General features: G+C 43.2%; 2 protein-coding genes across 2 annotated transcripts; both read left to right on the forward strand.

Annotated features, from left to right (window-relative positions):
- Nucleotides 1-4199: 4199 nt before the first annotated feature.
- Nucleotides 4200-8609, forward strand: LOC139396949 (actin, non-muscle 6.2). Its single transcript, XM_071143880.1, has 6 exons — nucleotides 4200-4300; nucleotides 4778-4904; nucleotides 6408-6647; nucleotides 6907-7345; nucleotides 7847-8028; nucleotides 8233-8609. Exons 2-6 carry the CDS (start codon nucleotides 4779-4781, stop codon nucleotides 8374-8376), a joined length of 1131 nt encoding a protein of 376 aa, XP_070999981.1. The 5' UTR covers nucleotides 4200-4300; nucleotide 4778; the 3' UTR covers nucleotides 8377-8609.
- Nucleotides 8610-17094: 8485 nt separating this feature from the next.
- On the forward strand, nucleotides 17095-21234 carry LOC139396951 (actin, non-muscle 6.2). The gene is made up of 6 exons (XM_071143881.1): nucleotides 17095-17195; nucleotides 17674-17800; nucleotides 19146-19385; nucleotides 19621-20059; nucleotides 20571-20752; nucleotides 20957-21234. The coding sequence occupies exons 2-6, from the start codon at nucleotides 17675-17677 to the stop codon at nucleotides 21098-21100; spliced, it is 1131 nt and encodes a 376-aa protein (XP_070999982.1). The 5' UTR covers nucleotides 17095-17195; nucleotide 17674; the 3' UTR covers nucleotides 21101-21234.
- Nucleotides 21235-22247: the final 1013 nt, after the last annotated feature.

The raw sequence follows: 22247 nt of genomic DNA on the forward strand, positions 1-22247 counted from the left end.
TGCTAACCCCAGACCACTCTCTGCTGACAGCCCCAAAACATCACTGCTCTAGAGGAGATCTGCATGGAGGAATGGGCCAAAATACCAGCAACAGTGTGTGAAAACCTTGTGAAGACTTACAGAAAACGTTTGACCTCTGTCATTGCCAACAAAGGGTATATAATAAAGTATTGAGATAAACTTTTGTTATTGACCAAATACTTATTTTCCACCATAATTTGCAAATAAATTCATTAAAAATCCTGCAATGTGATTTTCTGGATTTCTTTTTTTTCTCTTTTTGTCTGTCATAGTTGAAGTTTACCTATGATGAAAATTACAGGCCTCTCTCATCTTTTTAAGTGGGAGAACTTGCACAATTGGTGGCTGACTAAATACTTTTCACTGTACCTTGCGGATCTGTTTGGACAATTTGCACATTTGGATCAAAGTGACTGTTAATTATCATCCCTTTTAAATTTCTTTGCCCATGGGAGAAATATATTTTGCCCCCCCCCAGTCCATTTTCCACAAACCAAAACTTCATCTAAAAGTGTTGAATGTGTTTCCTGTAAACAATAGATATTATATTCCTTCTCTTTTAGCCAGGTAAATACTGGTTGTCTTTTCTTATTATCTGCTTATTATTATTTTTACAATTTAAACTGGCTGTACTTATTTCACCAATTACCATAATGAGACACAAGTTTCAATTATATTTATCATAATATATGTTTGTAAACGTACCATTAAAAAGTAACCCCTGAATGTCTCATAATGATTAGTGACCCATGTAGGACTGAATGTCTCATAATGATGAGAGACCCCTGTAGGACTGAATGTCTCATAATGATGAGAGACCCCTGTAGGACTGAATGTCTCATAATGATGAGAGACCCCTGGAGGACTGAATGTCTCATAATGATGAGAGACCCCTGTAGGACTGAATGTCTCATAATGATGAGAGACCCCTGTAGGACTGACTGACTCATAATGATGAGAGACCCCTGTAGGACTGAATGTCTCATAATGATGAGAGACCCCTGTAGGACTGAATGTCTCATAATGATGAGAGACCCCTGGAGGACTGAATGTCTCATAATGATGAGAGACCCCTGTAGGACTGAATGACTCATAATGATGAGAGACCCCTGTAGGACTGAATGACTCATAATGATGAGAGACCCCTGTAGGACTGAATGTCTCATAATGATGAGAGACCCCTGTAGGACTGACTGACTCATAATGATGAGAGACCCCTGTAGGACTGAATGTCTCATAATGATGAGAGACCCCTGGAGGACTGAATGTCTCATAATGATGAGAGACCCCTGTAGGACTGAATGACTCATAATTATGAGAGACCCCTGTAGGACTGAATGTCTCATATTGATGAGAGACCCCTGTAGGACTGAATGTCTCATAATGAGAGATATTGCAGATATTGAGGTTGAAGGAATTGTCCGTAGAGCTCCGAGACAGGATTGTGTCAAGGCACAGATCTGGAGAAGGGTACCAAAAAATGTCTGCAGCATTGAAGGTCCCCAAGAACACAGTGACCTCTATCATTCTTAAATGGAAGAAGTTAAGAACCACCAAGACTCTTCCTAGAGCTGGCCGCCTGGCCAAACTGACCAATCGGGGGAGAAGGGCCTTGGTCAGGGAGGTGACCAAGAACTCGATGGTCACTCTGAGAGAGCTCCAGAGTTCCTCTGTGGAGATGGGAGAATCAGGCCATAATGATAGTCGCCAGACAGAAGGCACTCCTCAGTAAAAGCCCTCCTGGAGTTTGTCAAAAGGCACCTAAAGGACTCTCCGACCATGAGAAAGAACATTCTCTGGTCTGATGAAACCAAGATTGAACTCTTTGGCCTGAATGCCAAACGTCACGTCTGGAGCAAACCTGGCACCATCCGTACGGTGAAGCATGGTGCTTGCAGCATCATGCTGTGGGGATGTTTTTCAGTGGCAGGGACTGTGAGACTAGGCAGGATCGAGGGAAAGATTAATGGAGCTAAATACAGAGAGATCCTTGATGAAAACCTACTCCAGAGCGCTCAGGACCTCAGACTTAGTAGGAGATATGTTAGTAGGAGATATGTTAGTAGGAGATATGTTAGTAGGAGATATGTTAGTAGGAGGAGATATGTTAGTAGGAGATATGTTAGGAGGAGATATTTTAGTAGGAGATATGTTAGTAGGAGATATGTATCTTTAAAATGACTTATTTAAAGCGCCCAGCACGTCATCCTCGTTAACAGTTTAAAAAATGTCAGAGAGTGAGATTGGGAAGCGACAGCAGAGAAGTCCTGTAAGGCAATACAAACCAGACTAGATGCCAAAACCGTGACGGCCGGGATGGAGAAATTGTACAATGATTGCTCTGCAAGTAGGCCTAAAAAGCGTCAGCTCTCAAACACCATACGTGGAGCAACAGATTGTTGGATGTCTATGAACAAGCTGTAATACATCACTGCAGAAACACATTTCATTGATGAGCTCTTGGGAAATGAAGTCCCATGTAGGGACTGACCACAGAACATGGAGGAGAGGCACACAGCAGAAAACCTAAAACGGCATTAACTACCATTGTTGCTGAGTGGGTGGGGGACAGCGGTAAGATGAGCGCTGTGTGGTAGGGTTTCCACTAGTAAGCACAGCCACAAAGTCAAAATTGTCTAATTGTCTGTAAAAATGATAGAAATAGGCGGGGTTTATGACTTTGTGGCTGTGGTAACTACATTGACGACCATCTGGTAGGTAGCCAGGTCTGTGGTAGATTGAACTGCATTGCCCCTTAGTGGTCATACACAGGAAAATATCTGCATTTTAGAAAAGGAAGTTAAAATGGGTAACCTCAATTATTGCATAGATATGACACAGATGTATAGATCCATTTTTTCTGAAGACAGACTGACTATAACTGTGAAAGTGTCTCCAGCAAGACCAGTAGAGTATGTACACAGACATTAATCCTCTTTACTACTAAACAGCTTCTTCTGTCACAAAAACTTTCCATTTATGTGACAAATAACCCCTTGGATAAAGAGTTTCCGATTCTTCCCCTTAGGTTAAAGGTTATATGTTAATGGTACCAGAATAAATATCTCCTGTTTCTACTACACAGCTCCTGTGGGCTATGCAGACCTATGTTTTATATGTTCTAATTAAGCAATACAGCCTGAGGAGGTGTGTTATATGGCCAGTATACTGTACAACGGCTAACAATGCAGAGTGCCTGGACACAGCCCTTAGCCGCGGTATATTGGCCATACAGTATATCACTAACCTCTGAGGTGCCTTACTGCTATTATAACTATACCAACGTTATTAGAGGAGTAAAAATACATGTGTTGTCATACCCGTGGTATACGGTCTGATATACCATGGCTGTCAGCCAATCAGCATTCAGGGCTCGAACCACCCAGTTTATAATTAATATAAGGAAATGGTTTCAGATACCAGATTTTTACCAAAAGGCAGCCCAATTCTGATATTTTGCCCAAGTATTGGTATTTTGACCAATCACATCAGAATTAGGCTGCCTGTGTATACTAGGTGCTTTGAGGTTGCATTGTAAAGTACTGAATAACTAACCACAGGTCACGTATTTGACATGGTTTAATATGTATTTGATTCATGTCTACAGACTATGAAGGGCAGCATAGCCCACCTATGCCTGTCTCTCGTCAAACTTTTGATGCAACACTCTGGTTCAGGGTGCGCAGATCTGATGCATGACACGCAGCTGATCTTTCAAAATAATAGTTTGGGAAATATTTATTTAACAAAACAAAACAATCAAGCCAAGTTCATAAATTACGAAGGGATCGAGCACATAGAGGTATTACATTTGATCGCGCACTATCGGCTACTTTTGTCTCACTACAATATGAGCGCCCCAGACCTCTTTTCCCCAGACCTCTACTTTGTTGTCTTTTCCACAATGTGGGTTGACTTGATATTGGGTTAGCCTGCAATGACGTTGCTTACATTTCCCAATTATACTGATTTAAATTACCCAAAACCTTTCGGCTAACCCAACATGTACCTGTTACCTTCCAATCTCTTTAATGTCGTCTACCCTGTGAATGACAACGGTCGGTCACTTCCACCGTAAAACACCTCCCAATCCAATCCAGTGTCTTTTTTTGAAAACAATGCCCATATTTGGTGTGAGCAGGTGAACGCGAAGGCGGAGGATGAGGCACGGTTGGGGAGAAAAGGAGGTATATAGTCTCCTGCTGAAATGTGGATGCTACACTTCATTGAAGACATAATCATTCCCGGATTCTTGAAGAGAAAGCATCCTAACTGACAGGTAAGTAAACGCCACTATCCCGACGTTTGAGAAAGCCAATCTGAAATGTCGAGTTGTATCGCTAAATGTGTTCTAGCAATGGTTAAAATCACTTGATTTGAAATACAGCTTTGCTTGGATTTGTCTGTGAATACGTGTTTGAGCTGTTGGGATCAGAGCCATATATTGAGAAAGAATAAATGACTGATTGGAATTCTTTGCTTTGTTCCAAATTATTGTATTTGGTTCAATTCCACTGTTTTTACAAGGTCTGCTAGTAGACTAGTTCTCTTTAAATCGGTGGTTAAACATTTTAACTAATTGTTACGAATTACAGCTGACTATGTCTACTCTTACTAATGGGGACCTCTAATTTGTCTCATTTATACTGTAGTAATTGGTGGTCTGTATTGACGATATACCCTGCACCAGAAAATGGTATGGCTTTGTTCTTGCTTTTAGGCCTTGCTTCATTAATCCTCATTTGTTTTTTTCCAGAATGGCTGAAGATGATATTGCTGCACTGGTGGTTGACAATGGTTCAGGCATGTGCAAGGCTGGCTTTGCAGGAGATGATGCTCCTCGTGCTGTCTTCCCCTCCATTGTTGGAAGACCCAGACATCAGGTTGGAACCATACTGGCCTCTTGGATATCGGATTCACTTAATATAGGCTATACTTTTATACACAAACTATATGTGGACACTCCTTCAAATGAGTGGATTTGGCTGTTTCATCCACATGTTGTCAGTAGCTCTGACTTTCAACGTGGCACTGTCCTAGAATGCCACCTTTCCAAGTCAGTTTGTCAAATTTCTGCCCTGCTAGAGCTGCCCTGGTCAACTGTAATCGTGAAGTGGAAACATTTAGGAGCAACAATATCTCAGCTGTGAAGTGGTAGGCCACACAAGCTCACAGAATGGGACTTCTGAAGCATGTAAAAATTGTCTGACCTTGGTTGCAACACTCCCTACTGAGTTTCAAACTGCCCCTGGAAGCAACGTCAGCACAAGAACTGTTCGTCCGGAGCTTAATGGAGTTAGTTTCCGTGGCCAAGCAGCTGCACACAAGCCTAAGATCACTATGCGCATCGCCAAGCGTTGGCTGGAGAGGTGTAAAGCTCACTGCCATTGGTCTCTGAAGTAGTGGAAACAAGTTGTCTTGAGTGCTGACTCGCGCTTCACCATCTTGCAGTCCGACAGATGAATCTGGGTTTGGCGGATGCCAGGAGAACGATACCTGCCCGACTAGTGTCAACTACAAAGTTTGGTGGAGGAATAATGGTCTGGGGCTGTTTTTCCATGTTTCAGGCTTGGCCTCTTAATTCCATTAATGGGAAATCTTAACGCTACAGCATACAATGACATTCTGGATGATTCTGTGCTCCTGTCTTTGTGGTAACAGTTTGGGTGAAGACCATTTCCTGTTTCAGCATGACAATACTCCTGTGCACAAAGCGAGGTCTATACAGAAATGGTCTGTGGATTGTATGGAAGAACTTGACTGGCCTGCACAGAGCCCGGACCTCAACCCCATCGAACACTTTTGTGATGAAGTGGAACACTGACTGCGAGTCAGGCCTATTTTTCTCCACATCAGTGCCTGACTTCACTAATGCTCTTGTGGCTGAATGGAAGCAATTCCCCACAGCGTTGTTCAAACATCTAGTGAAAAGTGTTCTCAGATGAGTGGAGGCTATTATAGCAGCAAAGGAGGGGACAAACTCTATATTAATACCCCTGATTTTGGAATTTAGATGTTTGAGAGAACATTACTGTAAGTAGACACATGCTATCTCTATATTTGACTTTGGGATGGAGTTTGAAGAGGCTATACAGAACTCTTCCTTCTGGGGGTGCTCTTGAGCCAAGAGGTCCACTAAATGGACAAATATTGGCCAGAAATGGCCTCATTAAAAAGGGACACCCCTCCCCAAACCCACTAACAAAAGCATAATGTATTGGTAGCCTAAAACTAAAGATTGGGATTTCATGAGTTCAGAAATTGATTGCGCTGTGTATGTGAAACATACAGGCAACTCAAGCCAACATTTGAAAACAACTTCTGTAGTGTAACTTGAGTTTGTGTAGTGCAGGGACAAAGTGTAACGGTAGTGTCTCTTTCCCCAGGGTGTGATGGTGGGCATGGGACAGAAGGACAGCTACGTGGGAGATGAGGCCCAGAGCAAGAGGGGCATCCTGACTCTGAAGTACCCCATCGAGCACGGCATTGTTACCAACTGGGACGACATGGAGAAGATCTGGCATCACACCTTCTACAATGAGCTGCGTGTGGCCCCCGAAGAGCATCCCGTCCTGCTCACAGAAGCCCCACTCAACCCCAAAGCCAACAGGGAGAAGATGACCCAGGTAAGTGGTGGCATTAGTGTTTTTTACAAATAAACACTGTGGCAGTAGTAAATAAACCCAGCCATTTTATTTACATAGACTCCTCATCCACTAGCAGAATGTAGAGCAGTTTCACATCAGGGTTACTCTGTTCACCTTGCCTGAGGGTAGGTATTGATTAGTGGTGGGCCTCACAAATACTGCTAAGAATATGTGTTTAAAACCCCCTTTTTATAAAGTCTCTCACAGTCCTAATTCCCACCTTCTATTCTTCTCCCAGATCATGTTTGAGACCTTCAACAGCCCAGCCATGTATGTAGGTATCCAGGCCGTTCTTTCTTTGTACGCATCTGGTCGCACCACAGGAATCGTGATGGATTCCGGGGATGGCGTTAGCCACACGGTGCCCATCTACGAGGGCTACGCTCTTCCCCACGCCATCCTGCGTCTGGACCTGGCCGGACGCGACCTCACAGACTACCTGATGAAGATCCTGACTGAGCGTGGCTACAGCTTCACCACCACGGCCGAGAGGGAGATTGTGCGCGACATCAAGGAGAAGCTGGCCTACGTGGCGCTTGACTTTGAGCAGGAGATGAAGACCTCTGCCTCCAGTTCCTCTCTGGAGAAGAGCTACGAGCTGCCTGATGGACAGGTCATCACTATCGGCAACGAGCGCTTCCGGTGCCCTGAGACCATGTTCCAGCCGTCCTTCATTGGTGAGATGTTTTTCAGTATCTTTTGAAGGGGAACTTCAGCTAAAAATGTCTTTGTTAAAAGCCATTTGTCTATGGTTGGCGACTATAGTAATTCTAGTCCTGAAATCGTCATTTCTATCCACTACTAAATTGGAGGCTCTGAAAATGATGTTTCCTCTTGGGAGAGGTCACACAAGATGCCCCCTCAGTTACGTATTGATATGATTATTCATAAGCACTAAACACCCAACTTTCTGGCTTGTTTTAAATGTATTTATTATAAATCAGCGGACAAAGGTTCCATTTGGCCACTGGAGTCGCTCTTTAATACATGTACAAATGTTCTTGTCTAGACGATGTTACTCAGCTTAGTGACAGTCATTCACCACTATACAATCCTCTGGAGCTCTGAGGTTCTTGCCAGTTGCGTGTTCACTGACCTCATTAAAAGAGCCGTACTTGTAGGCCTGTTAATTTCTGTTCCTAGGGCTGCCATTGACATGTACATGCTTGCTTTTGTAGGCATGGAAAGCACTGGAGTGCACGAGACCACCTACAACTCTATCATGAAGTGTGATGTGGACATCAGGAAAGACCTGTATGCCAACACTGTTCTCTCAGGTGGCACCACTATGTTCCCTGGCATCGCTGATAGAATGCAGAAGGAGATCAGTGGCTTGGCACCTCCTACTATGAAGATTAAGGTGGGCATTCACGTGTGATTCTGTGACTTTTAGCCCATGGGCATTCAGTGTGGCATCTCTCGACTAGCCTTATTTTATTTTCTCTGTCTTTGTGGCTTCCCAAATACTTTCATCAGAAATCTGATTTATGACTGTATTCTGCACTAAAACAACTTTAGATCTCCCTGTTTTACTAATGAATATGTTCAAATCTCTTGTTGCCAGATCATCGCCCCTCCCGAGCGTAAATACTCTGTGTGGATTGGCGGTTCCATCCTGGCCTCTCTCTCAACCTTCCAACAGATGTGGATTTCCAAGCAGGAATACGAGGAATCCGGCCCGTCTATCGTCCACCGCAAATGTTTCTAAAGCCTTGACTCTTAACCTCCGTGTTACTCCTTTCAGGGAGTCTGTTATTTCAGATGGCTCTCCTGTCCAGAAGCCAACACCTTGCCCCTGTCCCCTAAGCATTTGTGTGGCTCTAAAATGATCAGATGAGTAGACGTGACTTCCACCTATCCTAACTGGTAGAGATAAAGCTATATTGTTTCAGTTCTACATGGTGTCCTGGGGGGGAGTGACAGGGTGGTTTCTGGGTAGGCTCAGTGTTAGGGTTGTGACATTCTGCCTTGTGTTGTATTTGTTACTATTAGTCTTGCTGTAACATCTGCTACTGGGCCATTGAATAAACATTCACTGTAATGTGATACTTACTCTGTGTCGTCTATTTGCAACATTAAGTCTTGTCATATGTTCAGAATGCGTTTGTCACTTTTAATTTACTGATCATTTCAGGGAATAATCTGATTTGGAAACACACTTAATGTATTTGTCATTGGCTGGAACCCACTGCAGGTTAAATCAAATAGTTTTCTCAATGTTAAATTCTCTTGGTGAACCTCACGTCTATGGCTTCATCTCTCAGATCTTTGGGATGTGCTGGCCAGCTGACATTCTGTCATCTGTATAGATGAAGGCAAGGTGAAGAAGCCACTTCTATAATGTACACTGAAAGCCCACTGTCTTTGACAGGAGTACATGCTAATGAACAGAAGTAGCTGTTCTAATCGCATCAGTGATGACGAGGACAGCTAATTTTATATCAGGGTGGTCTTGTCATGAAAAGCTTTGCAGGTGTGTGTTCTATACCAGTGCTAAAACACCTGACAGTATTTAAATCCCAGACTGAAGCAGGTGAGTTAACCAAAGAGCTCGCTAGACCCGACGCCTGTTTTGGCATAGGTAACGCTGGGCAACTGGGTGGGACTTCATACAGCAGGCACATTTCAATCGAAGCCAGGTTCACTGATTATTTTCAGTATTTATCTAGACCTGGGGCACCAGATGGGTGTAATTTAATGATCCTATTGAACAGCGCTAGGGTTAGTCCTGGAAGTAGCACCAGACTCCAGGCCAGCAGTTGGAGATCCCTGATTTACATATGTCCACTAGATGGCAGTGCTGTCTTCACATGCCCTACACTAGGGGAGCAGGTGCTACTTTCACATTCTGTCACATGACCTACACTGGTAGTGAAGACGGTGCTGACTGAGCATGGGAGAACCTCAGTGGTTTAATCTAAATCCTTAGGGATCTTAGGTTTTTCTTTGGTGGCTGCATGTACCTAGAACTGATACTGTATAGCCCTCATATTATTATCTGGACTGGAAGCCAGTTCCACTGCTTTATTTTTCATTGTTCCCCTCTAATCAGGTATTGATTTAGACGTGGGATACCAGGTAGGTGCCATTAATGATTACGTAGAACAGAAAACCAGCAGTAGTCCAGACCTCCAGTGTACGAGCTGTACTCCAGACCTCCAGTGTATTTCTCCTTCTCCCAAATCCAGTCAGCTGATGTTCTGAAAGAGCTGCAAAATCTGGACCTACAAATCAGCCGGGCTAGACAATCTGGACCCTTTCTAAAATTATCTGCCGAAATTGTTGCCACCCCTATTACTAGCCTGTTCATCCTCTTTCGTGTCGTCTGAGATTCCTAAAGATTGGAAAGCAGCTGCGGTCATCCCCCTCTTCAAAGGGGGGGGACACTCTTGACTCAAACTGCTACAGACATATCTATCCTACACTGCCTTTCTAAGATCTTCGAAAGCCAAGACAACAGATTACCGACCATTTTAAATCTCACCATACCCTCTCTGCTATGCAATCTGGTTTCAGAGCTGGTCATGGGTGCACCTCAGCCACGCTCAAGGTCCTAAACGATATCTTAACCGCCATCGATAAGAAACATTACTGTGCAGCCGTATTCAATGATCTGGCCAGGGCTTTCAACTCTGTCAATCACCACATCCTCATCGGCAGACTCGACAAGCCTTGGTTTCTCAAATGATTGCCTCGCCTGGTTCACCAACTACTTCTCCGATAGAGTTAAGTGTGTCAAATCGGAGGGTCTGCTGTCCGGACCTCTGGCAGTCTCTATGGGGGTGCCACAGGGTTCAATTCTTGGACCGACTCTCTTCTCTTTATACATTAATGATGTCGCTCTTGCTGCTGGTGAGTCTCTGATCCACCTCTACGCAGATGACACCATTCTGTATACTTCTGGCCCTTCTTTGGACACTGTTAACAACCCTCCAGGCAAGCTTCAATGCCATACAACTCTCCTTCTGTGGCCTCCAATTGCTCTTAAATACAAGGAAAACTAAATGCATGCTCTTCAACCGATCGCTGCCTGCACCTGCCCGCCTGACCAACATCACTACTCTGGACGGCTCTGACTTAGAATACGTGGACAACTACAAATACCTAGGTGTCTGGTTAGACTGTAAACTCTCCTTCCAGACCCACATCAAACATCTCCAATCCAAAGTTAAATCTAGAATTGGCTTCCTATCTCGCAACAAAGCATCCTTCACTCATGCTGCCCAACATACCCTTGTAAAACTGACCATCCTACCAATCCTCGACTTCGGCGATGTCATTTACAAAATAGCCTCCAATACCCTACTCAACTAATTGGATGCAGTTTAACACACTGCCATCCGTTTTTGTCACCAAAGCCCTATACACTACCCACCATTACGACCTGTACGCTCTCGTTGGCTGGCCCTCGCTTCATACTCGTCGCCAAACCCACTGGCTCCATGTCATCTACAAGACCCTGCTAGGTAAAGTCCCCCCTTATCTCAGCTCGCTGGTCACCATAGCATCTCCCACCTGTAGCACACGCTCCAGCAGGTATATCTCTCTGGTCACCCCCAAAACCAATTCTTTCTTTGGCCGCCTCTCCTTCCAGTTCTCTGCTGCCAATGACTGGAACGAACTACAAAAATCTCTGAAACTGGAAACACTTATCTCCCTTACTAGCTTTAAGCACCAGCTGTCAGAGCAGCTCACAGATTACTGCACCTGTACATGGCCCACCTATAATTTAGCCCAAACAACCACCTCTTTCCCTACTGTATTTATTTATTTATTTTGCTCCTTTGCACATTCTTCCACTGCAAATCTACCATTCCAGTGTTTTACTTGCTATATTGTATTTACTTCGCCACCATGGCCTTTTTTTTGCCTTTACCTCCCTTATCTCACCTCATTTGCTCACACTTGTTTCTACTGTATTATTGACTGTATGTTTGTTTTACTCCATGTGTAACTCTGTGTCGTTGTATGTGTCAAACTGCTTTGCTTTTTCTTGGCCAGGTCGCAATCGTAAATGAGAACTTGTTCTCAACTTGCCTACCTGGTTAAATAAAGGTGAAATAAAAAATAATAATAAATGAGCAGTACTCCAGACCCCCAGTGTATGAGCAGTACTCCAGATCTCCAGTGTATGAGCAGTACTCCAGACCTCCAGTGTATGAGCAGTACTCCAGATCTCCAGTGTATGAGCAGTACTCCAGACCTCCAGTGTATGAGCAGTACTCCAGACCTCCCGTGTATGAGCAGTACTCCAGACCTCCAGTGTATGAGCAGTACTCCAGATCTCCAGTGTATGAGCAGTACTCCAGACCTCCAGTGTATGAGCAGTACTCCAGACCTCCAGTGTATGAGCAGTACTCCAGACCTCCAGATCTCCAGTGTATGAGCAGTACTCCAGACCTCCAGATCTCCAGTGTATGAGCAGTTCTCCAGAGTATGCCCCTGCTGTATAGAATCATAGGTTAAATCGGGTGTCAAACTCATTCCACGGAGGGTCGAGTGTCTGTGGGTTTTTGTTTTTTCCAATAAGACCTAGACAACCAGGTGAGGGGAGTTCCTTACTAATTAGTGACAGTTTCACACCCAACTAGCTGTTTACTGTTTTCCATCCTTTTGAGGAAAATCCATGAGGCTTTGGCCCCTTGTGGGGTATGAGATCGTTGATCAATAACAACATCTTCTCTGAAAAGGAGGTAAAGGATGAGTGAATTATCTATTGGATTCGACATTTGCATAACAGCTCCAATTATGTGCTGATGTCATTGAATATTTAATTTAAACTTATTTATTCCCCAAACAATGATAGAATCATCCATAAATATCACCTGTGAATTAATAAAACAAAGCAATGGACAAATGTCATATCTGCTCTCAAATGCATTACTCCTCCTATGTAGGAATATTATTGATGACCAGTACCTCATTCATAGTTTCATGTACACTATACCTGCTGTCTAAAATGCTTTCATGTTAGTAGGAGGAGATATGTTAGTAGGAGATATGTTAGTGGAGATATGTTAGTAGGAGATATGTTAGTAGGAGATATGTTAGTAGGAGATATGTTAGTGGAGATATGTTAGTAGGAGATATGTTAGTGGAGATATGTTAGTAGGAGATATGTTAGTGGAGATATGTTAGTAGGAGATATGTTAGTGGAGATATGTTAGTAGGAGATATGTTAGTAGGAGATATGTTAGTGGAGATATGTTAGTAGGAGATATGTTAGTGGAGATATGTTAGTAGGAGATATGTTAGTGGAGATATGTTAGTAGGAGATATGTTAGTGGAGATATGTTAGTAGGAGATATGTTAGTGGAGATATGTTAGTAGGAGATATGTTAGTGGAGATATGTTAGTAGGAGATATGTTAGTAGGAGATATGTTAGTGGAGATATGTTAGTAGGAGATATGTTAGTGGAGATATGTTAGTAGGAGATATGTTAGTAGGAGATATGTTAGTAGGAGATATGTTAGTAGGAGATATGTTAGTGGAGATATGTTAGTAGGAGATATGTTAGTGGAGATATGTTAGTAGGAGATATGTTAGTGGAGATATGTTAGTAGGAGATATGTTAGTAGGAGATATGTTAGGAGGAGATATGTTAGTAGGAGATATGTTAGTAGGAGATATGTTAGTAGGAGATATGTTAGTAGGAGATATGTTAGTAGGAGATATGTTAGTGGAGATATGTTAGTAGGAGATATGTTAGTAGGAGATATGTTAGTGGAGATATGTTAGTAGGAGATATGTTAGTGGAGATATGTTAGTAGGAGATATGTTAGTAGGAGATATGTTAGTAGGAGATATGTTAGTGGAGATATGTTAGTAGGAGATATGTTAGTAGGAGATATGTTAGTGGAGATATGTTAGTAGGAGATATGTTAGTGGAGATATGTTAGTAGGAGATATGTTAGTAGGAGATATGTTAGTAGGAGATATGTTAGTGGAGATATGTTAGTAGGAGATATGTTAGTAGGAGATATGTTAGTGGAGATATGTTAGTAGGAGATATGTTAGTAGGAGATATGTTAGTGGAGATATGTTAGTAGGAGATATGTTAGTAGGAGATATGTTAGTAGGAGATATGTTAGTAGGAGATATGTTAGTGGAGATATGTTAGTAGGAGGAGAAATGTTAGTAGGAGATATGTTAGTAGGAGATATGTTAGTGGAGATATGTTAGTGGGAGATATGTTAGAAGGAGATATGTTAGTAGGAGATATGTTAGGTAGGAGGAGATATGTTAGTAGGAGATATGTTAGGAGGAGATATGTTAGTAGGAGATATGTTAGTGGAGATATGTTAGTGGGAGATATGTTAGAAGGAGATATGTTAGTAGGAGATATGTTAGTAGGAGGAGATATGTTAGTAGGAGGAGATATGTTAGTAGGAGATATGTTAGGAGGAGATATGTTAGTAGGAGATATGTTAGGAGGAGATATGTTAGGAGGAGATATGTTAGTAGGAGGAGATATGTTAGTAGGAGATATGTTAGTAAGAGATATGTATCTTTAAAATGACTTATTTAAAGCGCCCAGCACGTCATCCTCGTTAACAGTTTAAAAAATGTCAGAGAGTGAGACAGGGAAGCGACAGCAGAGAAGTCCTGTAAGGCAATACAAACCAGACTAGATGCCAAAACCGTGACGGCCGGGATGGAGAAATTGTACAATGATTGCTCAGCAAGTAGGCCTACAAAGCGCCAGCTCTCACACACCATACGTGGAGCAACAGATTGTTGGATGTCTATGAACATGCTGTAATACATCACTGCAGAAACCCATCACATTGATGAGCCCTTGGGAAATGAAGTCCCATGTAGGGACTGACCACAGAACATGGAGGAGAGGCACACAGCAGAAAACCTAAAACAGCATTAACTACCATTGTTGCTGAGTTGGTGGGGGACAGCGGTAAGATGAGCGCTGTGTGGTAGGGTTTCCACTAGAAAGCACAGCCACAAAATCTAAATTGTCTATCATAAAAATTATAGAAATCGGCGGGGTTTAGGACTTTGTGGCTGTGGTAACTACAGTGACGACTTTCTGGTAGGTAGCCAGGTCTGTGGTAGATTGAACAGCATTGCCCCTTAGTTGAGCAGTTTACTACCGCTGTTAGCAGCGTGTATTCATAGATAGCAAGGGAAGTCAGGCTTTCCCAAAACATTGACCAATAAAACAATACATAAACGTCCTTCAGTTCGCAAGAGGCTGAACGAATCTCACCGGAGAAAACATCCGATCGAGCGAAACAGCATTTTTTAAACTGTTAACGAGGATGACGTGCTGGGCGCTTTAAATAAGTCATTTTAAAGATACATATCTCCTACTAACATATCTCCTCCTACTAACATATCTCCTATCTGATGCTGTCTGGTCAACATTATTGCCGCCCGTAGCATTGAATGCAAGGGAAGCCAGCAAGCATTTGGCCTCCCTTGATCATTAAAAATAATAATAATAATAGCCAATCGGCGTTGAGCTAAACTGAGCGAGCTCAACTGTGAATGGTCCTGGCACACCCCAAAAAAAAGTGTAAATGGAATCCAGTATGGATTTCCCATCAAAAGTCAAACATAATTGACAGAGACATGAATTGTATCTTGTTGTGCTGTTTTCCTCCGTTTGCTAGCTAGCTAGCTAAAATTGTCCCTTTCCTAAATTACCCATGGATGGAGATAGGGATTTGGACTTGTGGTTTTACTTAATTCTCCGTACTGGCCAATGATTATAATGGCGATTTTGATCCAACCATTAATTCATACATTGTGCCCCTGGCCTGAGAGGATGGAAGTGCAATATGTAGCTAATGTTCTGTAGTAGGCTAATGTTAACTAGCGGCACATCGTTGCCCATGAAAGGAAGTTAGGCTTGCGAGCAAGAATTTTAGCCAGGTAGCCTAGGAAAACAAAAACTAAGTGTGTACTGTATGACAGAGTCATAGACTGTTTCGTCAACATGAAAGAGAGGAGGATGGCATTGGAATTTCAAATCAACATGTTTTTTTCTACGTGCACAAATGCGCGCGCACACACACACACACACGGAGTGAGAGAGAAATCAGAACCATGGACAGCCACATCACATTTAGCTTACATTGATTGGACTAAATTGTTTTTGGTATATTTTAGTTGTCACTGTATTAGACTAAGCATAGGTGATTAGATGATGTTGAAATGGTGCTGGAATAGTGAAGGCAGCTTCTGTTTTCTTTGCAACTTGTGGCAACTCTGTGGTTCTAAATCAACAGTTGTTTAGTAGTCTGAAAATGTCAGAAACATTAACTTGACCATGCTGTAGATCATGTAACTGTTTGTTACATTCAATATGCTTTGAGGACTTCACCAGACAGAGGTTGCTCTCCGGTTTTGTGATGAAACAAAGGTGTTGTTGAATTTATTCAGCCACTGTGTCTTCTTATTGTCTCGACCTTAGGCCCATATATCACGGTCGCAAGGCATATGAGCTAACATGTTATAGAGCAAACAACGCAATTATCACAACACATAGGTTTAACTTCCCCAGTGATTTTACCTACACACCACTACTGCCTGTTAGCCAATTAAAGCCCCACAGACAAGTACAGGCCTCTCACACATTGAGTTTTTTTTTTACAAGAATTGCCTTCTGCTAGCCTGTATTTCGGGAGCAATTATACCTGATTTTTACCAAAAGGCAGCCCAATTCTGATATTTTGCCCAATTCTTGGTATTTTGACCAATCAGATCAGAATTAGGCTTTCTGTGTATACTAGGTGCTTTGAGGTTGCATTGTAAAGTACTGAATAACTAAACACAGGTCACGTATTTGACATGGTCTAATATGTATTTGATTAATGTCTACAGACTATGAAGGGCAGCATAGCCCACCTATGCCTGTCTCTCGTCAAACTTTCGATGCAACACTCTGGTCCAGGGTGCGCAGATCTGATGCATGACACGCAGCTGATCTTTCAAAATAATAGTTTGGGAAACATTTATTTAACAAAACAAAACAATCAAGCCATGATCATAAATTACGAAGGGATCGAGCACATAGAGGTATTACATTTGATCGCGCACTATCGGCTACTTTTGTCTCACTACAATATGAGCGCCCCAGACCTCTTTTCCCCAGACCTCTACTTTGTTGTCTTTTCCACAATGTGGATTGACTTGGTATTGGGTTAGCCTGCTAACACATTCAACGACGTTGCTTACATTTCCAAATTATACAGAATTTAAATGACCCAAAACCTTTCGGCTAACCCAACATGTACCTGTTACCTTCCAATCTCTTTAATGTCGTCTACCCTGTGAATGACAACGGTCGGTCACTTCCACCGTAAAACACCTCCCAATCCAATCCAGTGTCTTTTTTTGAAAACAATTCCCATATTTGGTGTGAGCAGGTGAACGCGAAGGCGGAGGATGAGGCACGGTTGGGGAGAAAAGGAGGTATATAGTCTCCTGCTGAAATGTGGATGCTACACTTCATTGAAGACATAATCATTCCCGGATTCTTGAAGAGAAAGCATCCTAACTGACAGGTAAGTAAACGCCACTATCCCGACGTTTGAGAAAGCCAATCTGAAATGTCGAGTTGTATCGCTAAATGTGTTCTAGCAATGGTTAAAATCACTTGATTTGAAATACAGCTTTGCTTGGATTTGTCTGTGAATACGTGTTTGAGCTGTTGGGATTGGAGCCATATATTGAGAAAGAATAAATGACTGATTGGAATTATTTGCTTTGTTCCAAATTATTGTATTTGGTTAAATGCCACTGTTTTTACAAGGTCTGCTAGTAGACTAGTTCTCTTTAAATCGGTGGTTAAACATTTTTAACTAATTGTTACGAATTACAGCTGACTATGTCTACTCTTACTAATGGGGACCTCTAATTTGTCTCATTTATACTGTAGTAATTGGTGGTCTGTATTGACGATATACCCTGCACCAGAAAATGGTATGGCTTTGTTCTTGCTTTTAGGCCTTGCTTCATTAATCCTCATTTGTTTTTTTCCAGAATGGCTGAAGATGATATTGCTGCACTGGTGGTTGACAATGGTTCAGGCATGTGCAAGGCTGGCTTTGCAGGAGATGATGCTCCTCGTGCTGTCTTCCCCTCCATTGTTGGAAGACCCAGACATCAGGTTGGAACCATACTGGCCTCTTGGATATCGGATTCACTTAATATAGGCTATACCTTTTATACACAAACTATATGTGGACACTCCTTCAAATGAGTGGAAATGGCTGTTTCATCCACATGTTGTCAGTAGAAGGGCCTTACTGAAAAGCTCTGCCTTTCAATGTGGCACTGTCCTAGAATGCCACATTTCCAACAAGTCAGTTTGTCAAATTCCTGCCCTGCTAGAGCTGTCCTGGTCAACTGTAAGTGCTGTTATTGAAGTGGGAACATCTAGGAGCAACAATAGCTCAGCTGTGAAGTGGTAGGCCACAAAGCTCACAGAATGGGACTACTGAAGCATGTAAAATGTTCTGACCTTGGTGTCAACACTCCCTACCGAGTTTCAAACTGCCCCTGGAAGCAGTTTGACGGAGGCCAGGAGAACGATACCTGCCCGACTGTAGTGTCAACTACAAAGTTTGGTGGAGGAATAATGGTCTGGGGCAGTTTTTCCATGTTTCAGGCTAGGCCTCTTAATTCCATTAATGGGAAATCTTAACGCTACAGCGTACAATGACATTCTGGATGATTCTGTGCTCCTGTCTTTGTGGTAACAGTTTGGGTGAAGACCATTTCCTGTTTCAGCATGACAATACTCCTGTGCACAAAGCGAGGTCTATACAGAAATGGTCTGTGGATCGAATGGAAGAACTTGACTGGCCTGCACAGAGCCCGGACCTCAACCCCATTGAACACTTTTGTGATGAAGTGGAACACCGACTGCGAGTCAGGCCTTGTTGCTCAACATCAGTGCCTGACTTCACTAAGGCTCTTGTGGCTGAATGGAAGCAATTCCCCACAGCGTTGTTCAAACATCTAGTGGAACGCCTTCTCAGATGAGTGGAGGCTATTATAGCAGCCAAGGAGGGGACCAACTCCATATTAATACCCATGATAATACCCATGATTTTGGAATTTGTTTGATTGATTTGTTTGAAGATGTTTGATTGTGTGTTCTCTTACTTTGGTAATGTTCTCTATATTTGACTTTGGGATAGTTTGAAGAGGCTATACAGACCTCTTCCTTCTGGGGGTGCTCTTGAGCCAAGAGGTCCACTAAATGGACAAATATTGGCCAGAAATGGCCTCATTAAAAAGGGACACCCCTCCCCAAACCCACTAACAAAAGCATAATGTATTGGTAGCCTAAAACTAAAGATTGGGATTTCATGAGTTCAGAAATTGATTGCGCTGTGTATGTGAAACATACAGGCAACTCAAGCCAACATTTGAAAACAACTTCTGTAGTGTAACTTGAGTTTGTGTAGTGCAGGGACAAAGTGTAACGGTAGTGTCTCTTTCCCCAGGGTGTGATGGTGGGCATGGGACAGAAGGACAGCTACGTGGGAGATGAGGCCCAGAGCAAGAGGGGCATCCTGACTCTGAAGTACCCCATCGAGCACGGCATTGTTACCAACTGGGACGACATGGAGAAGATCTGGCATCACACCTTCTACAATGAGCTGCGTGTGGCCCCCGAAGAGCATCCCGTCCTGCTCACAGAGGCTCCACTCAACCCCAAAGCCAACAGGGAGAAGATGACCCAGGTAAGTGGGGGCATTAGTGTGTTTTACAAATAAACACTGTGGCAGTAGTAAATAAACCCAGAAATTGGTTTTACATAGACTCATCCACTAGCAGAATGTAGAGCAGTTTCACATCAGGGTTACTCTGTTCACCTTGCCTGAGGGTAGGTATTGATTAGTGGTGAGCCTCACATTCTTAGCAGTATTATAAAGAGTCTCTCACAGTCCTAATTCCCACCTTCTATTCCTCTCCCAGATCATGTTTGAGACCTTCAACAGCCCAGCCATGTATGTAGGTATCCAGGCCGTGCTTTCTTTGTACGCATCTGGTCGCACCACAGGAATCGTGATGGATTCCGGGGATGGCGTTAGCCACACGGTGCCCATCTACGAGGGCTACGCTCTTCCCCACGCCATCCTGCGTCTGGACCTGGCTGGACGCGACCTCACGGACTACCTGATGAAGATCCTGACTGAGCGTGGCTACAGCTTCACCACCACGGCCGAGAGGGAGATTGTGCGCGACATCAAGGAGAAGCTGGCCTACGTGGCGCTGGACTTTGAGCAGGAGATGAAGACCTCTGCCTCCAGTTCCTCTCTGGAGAAGAGCTACGAGCTGCCTGATGGACAGGTCATCACTATCGGCAACGAGCGCTTCCGGTGCCCTGAGACCATGTTCCAGCCGTCCTTCATTGGTGAGATGTTTTTCAGTATCTTTTGAAGGGGAACTTCAGCTAAAAATGTCTTTGTTAAAAGCCATTTGTCTATGGTTGGCGACTATAGTAATTCTAGTCCTACAATCGTCATTTTTATCCACTACTAAATTGGAGGCTCTGAAAATGATGTTTCCTCTTGGGAGAGGTCACACAAGATGCCCCCTCAGTTACGTATTGATATGATTATTCATAAGCAATGTATTGAACAGCATTGCCCCTTAGTTGAGTAAATGTAAATGTATTTTTTATAAATCAGCGGACAAAGGTTCCATTTGGCCACTGGAGTGGCTCTTTAATACATGTACAAATGTTCTTGTCTAGACGATGTTACTCAGCTTAGTGACAGTCATTCACCACTATACAATCCTCTGGAGCTCTGAGGTTCTTGCCAGTTGCGTGTTCACTGACCTCATTAAAAGAGCCGTACTTGTAGGCCTGTTAATTTCTGTTCCTAGGGCTGCCATTGACATGTACATGCTTGCTTTTGTAGGCATGGAAAGCACTGGAGTGCACGAGACCACCTACAACTCTATCATGAAGTGTGATGTGGACATCAGGAAAGACCTGTATGCCAACACTGTTCTCTCAGGTGGCACCACTATGTTCCCTGGCATCGCTGATAGAATGCAGAAGGAGATCAGTGGCTTGGCACCTCCTACTATGAAGATTAAGGTGGGCATTCACGTGTGATTCTGTGACTTTTAGCCCATGGGCATTCAGTGTGGCATCTCTCGACTAGCCTTATTTTATTTTCTCTGTCTTTGTGGCTTCCCAAATACTTTCATCAGAAAACTAATTTATGACTGTACTCTGCACTAAAACAACTTTAGATCTCCCTGTTTAACTAATGAATACGTTCAAATCTCTTGTTGCCAGATCATCGCCCCTCCCGAGCGTAAATACTCTGTGTGGATTGGCGGTTCCATCCTGGCCTCTCTCTCCACCTTCCAACAGATGTGGATTTCCAAGCAGGAATATGAGGAATCTGGCCCGTCTATCGTCCACCGCAAATGTTTCTAAAGCCTTGACTCTTAACCTCCGTGTTACTCCTTTCAGGGAGTCTGTTATTTCAGATGGCTCTCCTGTCCAGAAGCCAACACCTTACCCCTGTCCCCTGGCTCTAAAATGATCAGATGAGTAGAAGTGACTTCCACCTATCCCAACTGGTAGAGATAAAGCCATATTGTTTCAGTTCTACATGGTGTCCTGGGGGGGAGTGACAGGGTGGTTTCTGGGTAGGCTCAGTGTTAGGGTTGTGACATTCTGCCTTGTGTTGTATTTGTTACTATTAGTCTTGTATGTAACATCTGCTACTGGGCCATTGAATAAACATTCACTGTAATGTGATACTCTGTGTCGTCTATTTGCAACATTAAGTCTTGTCATATGTTCAGAATGCGTTTGTCACTTTTAATTTACTGATCATTTCAGGGAATGATGTGATTTGTAAACACACTTAATGTATATTGGCTGGAACCCACTGCAGGTTAAATCAAATAGTTTTCTCATTGTTAAATTCTTGGTGAACCTCACGTTTGTCTTCATCTCTCAGATCTTTGGGATGTGCTGGCCAGCTGACATTCTGTCATCTGTATAGATGAAGGCAAGGTGAAGAAGCCACTTCTATAATGTACACTGAAAGCCCACTGTCTTTGACAGGAGTACATGCTAATGAACAGAAGTAGCTGTTCTAATCGCATCAGTGATGACGAGGACAGCTAATTTTATATCAGGGTGGTCTTGTCATGAAAAGCTTTGCAGGTGTGTGTTCTATACCAGTGCTAAAACACCTGACAGTATTTAAATCCCAGACTGAAGCAGGTGAGTTAACCAAAGAGCTCGCTAGACCCGACGCCTGTTTTGGCATAGGTAACGCTGGGCAACTGGGTGGGATTATTTTCAGTATTTATCTAGACCTGGGGCGCCAGATGGGTGTAATTTAATGATCCTATCGACCAGCGCTAGGGTTAGTCCTGGAAGTAGCACCAGACTCCTGGCCTGCTGTTGGAGATCCCTGATTTACATGACATGTCCACTAGATGGCAGTGCCGTCTTGACATTGTCACATGCCCTACACTGGTAGGCGAGCAGGTGCTGCTTTCACATTCTGTCACATGACCTATGCAGGTAGTGAAGACGGTGCTGACTGAGCATGGAAGAACCTCAG

The sequence above is a fragment of the Oncorhynchus clarkii genome, unplaced genomic scaffold (genome assembly GCF_045791955.1).
Source record: "Oncorhynchus clarkii lewisi isolate Uvic-CL-2024 unplaced genomic scaffold, UVic_Ocla_1.0 unplaced_contig_8065_pilon_pilon, whole genome shotgun sequence".
NCBI lineage: Eukaryota > Metazoa > Chordata > Actinopteri > Salmoniformes > Salmonidae > Oncorhynchus > Oncorhynchus clarkii.